The following is a 13061-nucleotide window of genomic DNA, read 5'->3' on the forward strand; positions in this document are numbered from 1 at the left end:
TCTATGCAGGAGGGATGGGTCATAACCTTATGCATCTAGTTTAGGGCTACGAGCCTATTTTTCCTCCTTGGAAAGGTTGTATATCTGGATTCTTCCAGGGAGGGATGTGTAGGTGCTATTCTATTTGATCTCGTTACGCCAAGAGGGCCAATCAAGTTTTGTAGTGAAGTGTTTTATTTCATTAGGCCAAAAGGGCCAGTGGTCTGTTTAGTGCAGGTGCGGTTAATGGTTTCTTGTTTGAGTTTTTTGCTAGATAGGTTCAGAAGAATCGCTTGGAAGGAGCCTTTTGTTGCGTGGAAGCTTCTTGTGGCCCTATCCAGGTGATATCTTTCCTTTATGAGTACTGTGGGTTTTATTTATGTTATATGTGTTTGTGTACTTGTTAAGGGGGTTTTTCATTTCTTATTGGGGACCGACGTCCAAGGCATGAAGTCCTAGGATTAGGTTCAGTATGTTTGAGGGAGGTCTGAGTAGTTGTTGCCTCCTCTAAAGACATTGTCAAGCATCAAAAGACTTGTTTTAGTAGGAAGTCCTAGTGACCCTGTTCTACTAGCCTGCTAGGCAACTGTTCCAGGAGTTCTTGTTAGTTGTGAGGCAGTTAGAGAAGCCTGCCGAAAAAGGAAAAATGAGGATAAAGGAAAAGAAACCCTGAATATCCCAAAAGACAATAAAAATATACAAAGGTGTGTAAAAAGGGGTTCTAACCCCTAGCAAAGAAAAGAAAAGAAATAAGAATTTATAAGCAGTTGATCATTGCCTTGCGAAGGCCTAGTAGGTTCCTGGGGACGAGTCAGACCCGGGGCCGATGCCTTGTCTTCCTAGGGGTGGCTCTTGATTTAAAAAAATAATAATAATAAAATAAAAATAATAAGAAAGGTTGGAGCGAAAATAAAAGTGAGCGTCAGAAAAGGATTAAGTGTCGCCTTGCGAGGGCTTGGTAGGTTCTTAGGTACCGAGATAGGTCCTGAGGCCGATGCCCTGTTCTCCTTGGGTCACTACGCTCAGCTCCCTCCTTTTTACATACCCAAGTATAAAATGAAAACCCTAAATGAAGAGATGTGTTACAAGAAAATACTTCTTGATCAAGCTATAGGAGTCCTTGCCTTGTAGGAGCTCCTAGTTGTGTTGTGCTTAGTTAGGTAGGTAGTTCAGACCACCACTTAGGGCAACCTCTTTGATAGCTCTTTTTAGTTTGGCCGTGTTGGAGCCATTGGTTAATGACTAGCTTTGGATCTTTTATCAGATGATGCTAGGCCTACTCCTTGTGGATGTCATGCCTTGGTTTGGTCAGGGGGTAGGGTGAGCATTGTGCTGTGTTTAATATGTATCTATTTTGTATCAGCTTGATGTTTCCTTTGGTTGTTTTGCGCAGATCTCCTGTGGGATTGGACGGGCTGAGTCGCCCTATCCCGTGGTCGCCAATGAGAGCGGAATTTTGATGCCAAGAAGTGCTTAAAAATAGCTAAAAATTACGAATATCAAGGGAAAAATATTCAACGTCAAAGGCGGCGGCTCGATCTAGGACGATTTTAAGCGACAAAGTGCTTTAAAGGCGCCCGAGTGACACTTGTTGATTTTTCATAAATTTTCAGACAGTCATGCGGGTTGATAAGAGTTACCGGCCAATGAAGGATGACGAGCCAGACACCGAGGATTTTTTAGAGTTGGATTCCGAGTCCAGACGGGAAAAAGGCCAAGAATTGATCAAGATTTGAAAGGGTGGCCACAACATGGACCAAAGAGGGGGTGCCCTTTGGGGGAATTATAACCCCCCAACCAAAAGGCATGCAAAATAGGAAATTGTGGGATGAAGGAGATGGAGAAAAACGTGATCAAGAAGGCACCGAAAAATGTGCCCCATTATTGATCAATGGATCATACCTGCTCAATACAACCCACATCAATGATCATGGGGCTTCAATCCCCCCTGGATGCTGACTCTATCGCCGTGCTTCGCTCCTCCATTGACGGTCTCTGTGAAGAATTCTGATTTCAGTCTCTCTCTCTCCTCCCTCTCTCTCCCCTAAAGGAAGATTCATGTGGTGAAGAGGAAGAAGAAGAATGATGGATGCTTGTCCAATGAAGACCGGATTGCTCCCTGGTGTAAGAAGATTGAAGATTGTTGATTGTGGATTGTCATGAGCATTAATGGTGGCTAGAAATCAGTCCCGAGATATGGCAAATAAAAACCCGCAACCCGCAAAGAACGGTAATCTCATTTTTACAAAGGAAAATGGTGTTTTTATACAATTTGCTTCATGAATACTTGTTCCCATGAGATGATTATGCATTATAATGTTGTTTGCAATGTCTTCCAACTGATTATGATCAGAAAATCAAAAAATCATAAGTGTTGTGGATGAAATTAATAGTGTAAAACCCGTAAAACACGTGAAATATGGGAAAATTGGGTGTTTTTGAGATACAAATGGAAAATATAATAAGACACACCAACTAAACTTGTGATTTTGCTGCAAATGAACCTAAGGGCCACAGCCCATAACTCATTTTGTATTTTCAATCATTAAATATTGTAAAAAATACAAGAAAAATAGGAAAAAACCACTAAAAATAGGAGAAAATGGATTTTGAGTGTCGAAAATTAAGGAAAAATAAGATTCATGTTTGTGGATGTATGGGGGGTCTGAAGTATGAGGTTTAGCTTCAGTTCAATCCTATCTTTATATTTTAGTGAGTTTTTATTGCTTTTCATACAACAAAAATATGAAAATGAACCCTAAACCGATCAATAATGCACAACCTAAACGGGTGAGGGGGTAGAGTGTATAAAAGGTGTTTAAATGCTTAATGAAATGATGAAAAGCTTGCTAGTTTTTATGCATACCATTTAGGTTGGTCGATAATTAAAAATTATGGATCTAGTAGCATGAGGGTTTCTCAGTGCTAGGTTCATGCAACGCAGCATACGAGCGATAGTCAAAATCATTGAAAGAAATGTTTTCCACATGTGCACCAATGCTAATTTTCTTAATTGTTTGAGCACATGGACATTCACAATTTGCATGAAGCATGAAATTTAAAGTGTATCAGACAATACCTCCTGGATGCACGGCAATTGCTTTCTAGAGACATGACCAACATTGAGTGAGTAAGGTCATCCTAAGCTCTAGGCTAGGCGTTGGGTCTAGGGGAAAGAAAATGAGGAAAATTGTGCATTCCTGGATATGATCAATTGGTACCTTGAGTGGAACTATGTGCGATATAGTGTATATATGTTTAGCAACGCATCGAGGGGCCAATCCCCAAGATGTAGGAGAGTTGCAGTGAGGTAGCGGCATTCAGCCATTGGAGGACCTCCTATGTTGTACTTCGTACTATTTGGCAATGTGTTGGAACTCCCTCTGAGGAGTGTTAATTGGGTTAGAGTTGGACTACGAGACGTGATACAAACGCAAGATGTTGAGGAAGATGATGTATGTGTCATCAACGCTCCTGATCCGCAAGGCCGTGGGGTTGTTGAGCACATGATAGAGGTCCGGCTAGTGCATGAGCTAGTGCCGGCCCATTTTAGGTCCCATCAGCTCTTCTCCAACCAGCGCTACAATGCCTTAATGCATTGAATCAGCCTGTGCTGGAGAATGTAGTAGCCCACACCTTAGATGAAGTCCACTAGAATGGATATATCCGCAAAACCATCGACCAAGTGGCTAAAGCACTGGCTTTGGGAAGTACGCCAGCAGGTAGAGATTCTCCAGCTTCCAAGGCCACAGAAAGGAAGAAGGCCTCATTTATCGGCTATGGAAGCATTTCGACTGCGCTCATCCAGGAGGTAGTAAAGGAGATACAAAATGCAGAAGAAGGAGAAGGAGAAATGCCGGATAGGTCACCCCCTCACCAGGACAAAGAAGGGTCGACAGAACCGAGACTGAGGAAGAAGGGGAAGAATAGAAAAGCAAGAAGACGACCAAGAAACCGAAGAAGAAAACAACCCAAAGGAAGAAAAAGTATGATGAAGGCCACAAGAAGGAGAAAGAGGACTTGGAAAGGGCTAGAAAAGAATCCCTTAAGGAGGCCAAGGAGAGGGATAAGAATAAGAAACATGAAGAAGAAAAGGAGAAGGAGGAATTACAGAAGGCAAAGAAGGCATCAAAAGGAGGCTGAGGAGAGAAAAAAGAAGGAAAATGAAGAAAATGACAAAAAGGAGGAAGAACGCCCAAAAAACAGAAGTGGAAAGGCAAAGAAAAGCTGTTGAGGAAGAAGAGGAACTAAGAAGAAAGGAGGAAGAAGACTTGAGTGAGGCTACACGTCGATCTATTGAACAATAAAGCAGGGCAGATAAATTGGGAAATCTGAGCCCGCAAAGAGGGGAAGGGCCTGGTTCTAGCACACATGCGTCGGAAATTGTGCCGCTCGCTATCATTGAGAGCAAGGGCAAAGCCCCAATTCACCTGATTCCTCCCCTCATGGTGCCTCCCACCGAACCAACCACCGTCACCCCCAGCATCTTGACGAGTGCCGATGTTTCGAATTTCATGGCATGGATACAATACTTCATCAACAAAGAAATGGCCTAGGGATAAAGCACCGAAACTACGGCCACAGGGCAAAAGAGGCCAACCACTGATGTAGAATCAAGGCAAGACCCTAAATGGCAGAAGGTGGAAGCCTCGACATCACCAATCCGCACAATGATGACGCCATCAGCTAACTATGACGAGTACGCCACTGAGCTACTATCCCAATTGGAGAAAGCTAAGGAGGAATGAAAAATAGCTGTTGCTGAGTTGACGGTCGAAAAGGAGTTAGTAGTTGCCTTCCAACTCGACAAAACTAGAATGATAGCCATGCAACAAAGGGAGATCTCAGATCTCAAGCAAGAAGTGAAGGCTAAGGACAATAGGGAAGAGCATTGGAGGCAGCTACTAGACAATGAAACAGAAGAACTTGTGAAAATGCAGAGAGAACACAAGCTTCTGATCATGCAGCATGAGGAGCTCATTGCAAAAACCGCCAAAGTTGAAGCACTTATGGCTGAGCTCAATGCCAGGGATGAGGAAAGAAAATAGAACATGGAGCAATAGCAAAACGAGATCGAGTCCCTAACCGATCAGCTGAACTTCAAATAAGAAGAACAGGAGAAATTGGTTAGAGAACGGGAAGACCAAGAACAAAGGCTCACGACCCTAGCTCTAAGGCAAGGAGAGAGCCTAGAAGAGATGAATAAGAGAGCAAAGGAGTGGGCCACGCAGAATGAAAGAAGAGTGAAGACACTGGCACGGCACCTTGCTCAGGTGGAAAAAGAGAAGATCATCGCAGAGAACAAGGCAGAAGCTGTCCAGGTGGCCTTCGGTGCCCAACAAAAGGCCTTCCTCAACACAATCATGGACACCAGCTGCCCAGAGGAGGGAGAATCGTTGGAGGTGGCACAAAAAAAGTTTAATATTGCATGTAGAGCCCTGCATGCAGGACTAAAGGTGCCACCCCAACCTGCGGAGGTTAGACTGAGCCTCGAAGAGCAAAGGAAACACCTACTGCTGGCCAGCCTAACCCCCCAGGAAATAGATACCATAGGATTTGAAGAGGGAGCACAACAAGGATACCGGCAGGGGGAGGAAGTAGAACTTAAATTCGACATGGGAAAATTCAGAGAGGATGTGATCCCACAACCCCCCTCGCCGCAGTCTCAAGAGCAACAATAGGAGGACCCATCTGTGGAGAGACAAGCCGCACTTAAAGAGAGACATAGGAAGTTAGTCGAAGAAGCCAGGAAGCAGTTAAGGGCCAAGCCAGTCGTGCAAGCGTCCACACCCCTCCCACCTTGCCCTGATGACATCCCAGCTGGATTCTACACAGAGCTAGTGGTTTGGGAGAGACAAGAAAAAGAAAAGGATCCATTCACCTTTAGCTTTGTCCTCCCCAATAGCCTGCAGAGGGTCTTGTTACTTAAGGTGATGGAGGAGGTGATCGCGATTGGTGGTCGACTAGGCCAAAAGTGGCAAGAAGAGAGAGAGAAGACCCCCACCTCTTGGGGAACTGAAGAGGATGACTACTGGCAAAACAAAGTTTTTGAAGTTCCACATACAGTACAGGGCTATAAAAGCCAACCCCTGTGGAGGAGTTGAGTATGCGACATTAGTATGCTCGCCTAGATGGTGTTTTGTACCACGGTGCCCTTCGAGAGAAACAACCCCACATACATGGCATACCCTCGAAGGGTAGGTGTGGATTTTGATGCCACCCTCCACGGGTGTTACGATTTTCCCATTATCTATAACTCCAATGTAGTATCCTTCGAACATGCCCTCCTCTTTAACTCAGAAAGCCTAGATGACTCTATGACATGCTTCCTTTCGCACATTTCTCTTCATGTCCCAATCTAGCTTTTGTAACTACATGTAGCTACCTTAGATTACTTAAACTATTACTTAAGTAGGACCCAACTCCACAAGAGCGTAGCCTGCCTCCCCTCTTCTTCGACCCTAATGCCATTGACAGCTGTGCCATGGCTCGTAATGATGAGGGCTAGTCTCCTCCTCTCTTTTTGCCTAGCCCTCCTAAAAGACATGAATGATAGCCAGTTTACTAGATGCAATCACCCATAACACCATATTAGAGATTTTGGGAATTTTCCAAGTCCCACTTTGAATGAATGTCTTACTTTTGTGAATGAAAGAGAGCACTATGTTTATCTTTATCTTTAAAGGGCACTTTGTATGTTACAAATATGAGATCAGACATCTTGAGAGCTTAAATGATGAATGTAAGCTATGTGGCTGTTACGAGATTTGGAATTCACCTCTATCTTTTCTAGCATACTAACAAAATATGATGTTGTATGTTGGTGGAAACATCAAGGAGGCTTAACTAGTATATACCTAGGAAATTTCCAAGTTTAATATAAGAATACAAAGGTTTGATGGAGTGGAGAGAGAATTTAGAATTCAAGAGCCTTAAACATTGTATGAAAATATATTATCATGGCCAAAATTTATAATGTTATGGATTTGAAGATATTATAATACGAGTTTTTTCTTTTAGATATAGCATCATTTAAAGTGACATGTATAGTTTCATGAACTAGGACCTTAAAAGAGTCACCACTAACTAGGTGTGGTTTAATAACTTGATCTAATATCATATCGTAATAAGTTTGGATAACCTATGATGTGATGGTTCTTTTTTTGTGTAAACCAATAGACACAAGTATGTCAAATAATTGCTCACTCCATTTACATTTTTTGTATGTATATGCATGATATATAAATATCTTTTATTCAAAATTTCTATCTATCTTGACAATATATGGACAAGATGGATATTGACTTTGGCCAAAATTAAAGAGTTTCACACCTTGACTAGCTAAATGAATTTTCATATCATAAAATAAAGATTTATATACCAAGCTAGAAGTTTATGATTTTTCTAAGACTAAAGATTTAACCTTTGACCAATGGTTTGTGTTTCCAAAGAAATAGACATAAATTTTATAATCAATCAAGACTTATTTGTTAGCTAAGACATAAAGTACAAAATTGGACTTAAACCACTTTATAAGAAATTTCAACACAATCAACTAATGTTATTGAAAGAATAAAAAACATTAAGTAGATTCTCCTCATTAATATTAGTAGTGTTTAAAAACTCCAAGGTAGCTACACAAAACACTTTAAATTTTTAACAAGCATATATTTTATAGCCATGCAAAAGCCCTTAATGTAAGGGATATATTTACTATGGAAGTCAAAATTAGTCCATATAGAGTCATTGTCTTGTTGCATCATGTATATTGGAAAAATACAACTTTTGTAGATAGCTGCACTACCATTTATGAAATGTTTGTGATATCATAACTCATGAGCAAGTTGCATTGCTTCCATATCTTTCAAAGTAGAGACTAAATGAGTCTGCTTCAACATGGATAATTGTGAGTTGTTCAATGTAAGTGATAGAAGATGTGAGGCATTTGTTGAGTATGCTTGTATAGTAGATTGTTATAAAGTACAAAATAGGATTTAAACCACTTTATAAAAAATTTCAATACAATTAACTAATGTTATTGAAAGAATAAAAAACATCAAGTAGATTCTCTCATTGATATTGGTGGTGTTTAGAAACACAAAGGTAAGTACATAAAACACTTTAAATTTCTAACAAGCATATATTTCATAGCCATATAAAATACTTTAATGTAAGGGATATATTTATTATGAAAGTCAAAATTAGTCCATATAGAGTCAGCGCCTTCTTGTTAATCATGTATATTGGAAAAATACAAATTTTGTAGATTTTGTATAAAACATTTAGCTACACTACCATTTATGAAATGTTTGTAATATCCTAACTCATGAGCAAGTTGCATTGCTTCCATATCTTTCAAAGTAGAGACTAAAGGAGTTTACTTCAACATGGATAATTGTGAGTTGTTCAATGTAAGTGATAGACGATGCGAGGCATTTGTTGAGTATGTTTGTATAGTAGACTATCATAAAGTACAAAATAGGATTTAAACCACTTTATAAGAAATTTCAATACAATTAACTAATGTTATTGAAACAATAAGAAACATCAAGTAGATTCTCTCATTGATATTGGTGGTGTTTAGAAACACCAAGGTAATTACATAAAACACTTTAAATTTCTAACAAGCATATATTTCATAGCCATGCAAAAGCCTTTAATGTAAGGGATATATCTATTATGAAAGTCAAAATTAATCCATATAGAGTCAGCGCCTTCTTATTACATCATGTATATTGGAAAAATACAAATTTTGTAGATTTTGTATAAAACGTTTGGCTGCACTACCATTTATGAAATGTTTGTGATATCCTAACTCATGAGCAAGTTGCATTGCTTCCATATCTTTCAAAGTAGAGACTAAAGGAGTTTGCTTCAACATGGATAATTGTGAGCTGTTCAATGTAAGAGACGGATGACGTGAAGCATTTGTTGAGGATGTTTGTATAATAGATGGTCTCTTGAAGCAAGAAGTAATTGAAGATTGAACATATATACCATCTTTATCAATCATGGTCTCATGCGGTGCTGATGATGAAGATGAAATACCATCATTCTCTGCTCTAGTCCATTCATCAATGACAACCTTGAATTGAGCATACAATTCATGTCCATATTGAACTGGATCCTGTCCATATCGATCAAACTTGATGACTTCACGTGCATCATGGTATTTGCTTAAGCGAGTCAAGTATGGTAGTAGTTCTTTGATCAAGATAGAGTCTTCACGATCAATATCAAATGTTTTTGGATAAATGCAATTCTCAACAGGATTTGGACATCCTTTGTAAGGACTATCATCTATGAGAATAGTCTTGGTATGCTGACAAACATCTCCATATTGATCCCATACATACTTCAGAGGCTTGAACATTGCTTCTACTCCCATCTTATCTGGCCTATATATGATTTTGAGTCGATGTCTATGACATTGTTCTTGGCCCCAAATCATGAAGAAAGGATACTTCCTTTTTGCATGGATCTCCAAGCACTTAATAACTGCCATGACATTCTTATGTAAAGCTGTTGACCAAACTCCCACTTGGAATCTTGCAAATAAGGCTTCAAGAAACTCCATACATCCTGGTCGAAGAACAAGCCATTGCTTTCCCATTTGAAAGCTTTGAAACCTTTTAGACTTAGCAAAGCATCGTTGTAAAAGAAGACCATTGAGATCAAGTATTACACATAATTGTGTTGCATTTCTTATCAAGGAAACATCAATCACATCATCGTGCTCTACTGTTGTTGAATCTGCTAGATATCCAACCATAGATGTCTTAGTTGAAGTTACAAAGAAGAAAAAGAAGCACATTAGATTCATTTACTTCCTCATCATTCTACCTAATTTTTGAGCTATAAACTGGCATAGAACACTAAAGCAATTTAACTTCACATTGATAAATACATAAATAGGTACTACTTTAAAAATGATGTCTTAAGAAAAGAGACTGTTGACCATGTGGTCAAATCTAATCAAAAGTAATATCATGAGGTGAAAAAAATATATATGACAAATTTTTTGAAGTAAAATCTATTCTAATAAAGTCATTTTTCCATATCTACTTTTTATTGCTAGTTATAAGTATACTTGAGATACTAACAATAGATTCTTGTAATTAGTTGCACAAATTATACTATCATTATAATATTTAACATACTCAATTTTTTAAAAGACCTTCAAAATGGCATGTACAAAGAAGATGTTTATTAGTCCTAATTATTAAAAGAAAATTTAAACATGATACTTTTGACCATGTGACCAAAACTATGTCACATATAAGTGACACATGACAATTTAATTGAGATAATTTATACCTTATTTGAACAAGTTTTCATAGTTTCTTCTTAAGGACTAACCATTCTATTTTTGAACTAGTTATATCCCATAGATATTTAAACTCATGAATTGTAACAAGGATTTTATCTTAATATTCCATATACACATCTCAAAAGATACATTGGAGAGAAATCTTTGTTGCAATATTTATAACTGAGGTAAAACTCCTTTGGGAGGTGCAATGAATCTTTTTTGGGGTGTGCAATATATTGTTGGCTTTCTTATCCTAAGGTACATGCATAGACATACACTAGTGATGTAGTAAAAGAGGCTATAAGAGATAAGAGATTTGACCATGTGGACAAATCTAACCAAAACTAACATGACAAGATCATAACACAACACATATAAGAGTTTAATTGAAATAAGATCTAAAATAGACTTAAGTAAATTTTTCATAGATAGCTCAAACTTTTCATTATGATAAGTATTCTTACACACTAGATTACAATTAAATAGTTATCCTTACAAAGGATGATAAATTTTAATGAGCTCTTTAATACCGATTTGGTAAAATATTTACTTAAATAAAATTTTTAAACCAAACATGCTTGGTACCTTTTATAAAAAATTAAAAAACCAAAGACATAGTTTCTTTAATTAATATCATCAAAGAAAGAAAATATTGCAAATGCTAATGAAAGTAACTTCTCAAGAAAAAAATCAAAATTACATCAATGTGTCTTCCTTGATGAAAGGAGAAGGAACGGAGTTTAAACACCTGAAGTAGCCCTTAATTTCTCTTTCATAATTAGACTTGCTATATCTTGGCTTGATTCTTCTATGCCCTCGGGTGGTACTTCAAGAACTTGAACTTCAGTAGGAGGAACCTCTTGGGAGTTTGAATTTTGTTTGGCACTCTCATGGACCCTCCACAATTGTGCTTCAACCTCTCTTTGCTCTTGAGTGTTGCAAACCACTGCAATAGTCTTCATATGATTTATCAATGCCACCTTAGATGCAAGTCCACTTGCATATACATCAAATACAACCTCATGAGCATCATTGAATGCTTTGATTGTAGTTTCCATAACTTTCATTTTCTTTCTCAAAACGGCCTTTGCAATCCTTTGTTCTTCTTCAAGATCTTCATCATTGCACTCCTTGTCCAAGCCTTCAAAGTCCAAAATGGAAGGCTTGTTGACATTGTTTATATATCGCTCAAAATTGATGAAACTTTTCTCCATGGTCACTAATGTCAAAACCACAAAAGAATCTATAGATCCAAAAGCAAACGTTCTATCCATTGGTAGGAAGTCAACACTACCAACTAGCATGCGATACTTGCAAGAAATGCTTTCAAGAGCATTTTTCAAAGCTGCCATTTGCTTTCGATCAAGAAATGATAACAACATGAATTGTTTAGGTTCACATGTCATTTGTAGTAGAGTGGATATAACCTTTCCAAACTTTATAGAGTCCCATTTCATTCCCTCAACCCCATGTGCTGCATCTAGAACAACAACCCCAATGGTAATTGGATCTCTGTAAACATTATGTATAAGATAAAAGGTTTCTAGATTGCATCCGACAACATATACACGCCAAGGGGAAGTAGTGGAGGATTGAAGAGGATTTTGCTTTTTTCCAATTAGGAAGTTCACAATATCTTTTGCTCCATTTGGTAGGGACCCTGCATCAGCTCCACGTGTGAGCTTCTTTGATACCCAATCATTGCAAATGCCTAAAATCTTTGTGTAGACTTCATCATTGATATCATAATCATCAACAAGCTCTTCCCAAGTCTTCATCACAGCGCTACTTTCTGGAACTGAAGCATTGAAAAGAGTGACTAATTCCTCCTTTAGGACCCTATCTTGCTTGATTTGCTTAGCCCTTGTTTCCATGTCAATCATATCTTCCTTATCCCATTTGTTTCTAAGAAAAAGGATATGACCTTCATTGATCTCCTCTTGTAGTGTAAGGATGTCTCCATCCTTTAAACCCATAAGGCAACGAAATGCAGCAGGAGAAGGTTGCCTTCCCTTTTTTCTCGAACTCTCCTCTTGGGATATAAGTTCACCTCTAGAGTATCTCTTCATGATTTTGATCCAACTATCAAATATTTCTTGGGAGCTAACAATCATATGGCAATCTCTAGATGCACAATTTTCTCCAATGTATGCCACAAATCTCTGCAAAAAAAAGATCAAAATAGTGAGCATAGAACAAAAGAAAGAGCATCACACTAATCTTCACAAAAAAAGAAGGTAAGCTTATATATGATTACCTGCCATGGTACTCTTTGAGAGCTTGTCTTAGAAAGCCCTTGTTGGGGTTTTGGTGGAGAACCAAATGCTAGCCACTGATCTCTTAATTGTTGAAGTTGCTCAACATAAGGTGCATTCTTCATAACATTATGTGATTCCATATTTGTCATTCGTGAAAGCTCAATGCACATTTCCGCAGGACAATCAACTAATATTCTAGCATTTCTTGTGGTGTATAAATGCTTGGTTGCTAGACAACGTGTAGTATTACTCTGAATATATATCTTTGCTGCATGAATTGAGTGAAGCCCTGATATAATCCAATAACTATAACTGTCCAACTTATTAGCATCCACCTCATCACGATGCATGGGTCTCTTCTCATTGTTGTCTTGTACAAAAGGCATAAGATATGCTGCTGTTGCTGGGTTCATGGGAGTCTTTATGAAAGACGTGGTTAGCTTCTCTACATAATCCCAACATAGTGACCTATAAGCATACAAAGGAGGTGCCTCATAACACCTATCAACGAG

At 38.5% G+C, this 13061-nt stretch overlaps 1 protein-coding gene across 1 annotated transcript in view; it reads right to left on the minus strand.

Moving 5' to 3' along the window:
- The window catches only part of LOC148023391 (uncharacterized), a 31197-nt gene extending 18372 nt beyond the window's left edge, over positions 1-12825 (minus strand). Inside the window, exons 1-2 of the mRNA XM_087695395.1 lie at positions 12549-12825; positions 12022-12453 (exon numbers count right to left, since the gene is read on the minus strand). Of these exons, the coding sequence (XP_087551521.1) occupies positions 12022-12453; positions 12549-12719 (603 nt within the window). The 5' untranslated portion in view covers positions 12720-12825. The remainder of the gene's footprint in view (positions 1-12021; positions 12454-12548) is intronic.
- Between the last annotated feature and the right edge of the window lie 236 nt (positions 12826-13061).

Source organism: Lygodium microphyllum, chromosome 16, assembly GCF_053477565.2.
Source record: "Lygodium microphyllum isolate KBCC chromosome 16, Lygodium_microphyllum_v1.1.10, whole genome shotgun sequence".
Lineage (NCBI taxonomy): Eukaryota > Viridiplantae > Streptophyta > Polypodiopsida > Schizaeales > Lygodiaceae > Lygodium > Lygodium microphyllum.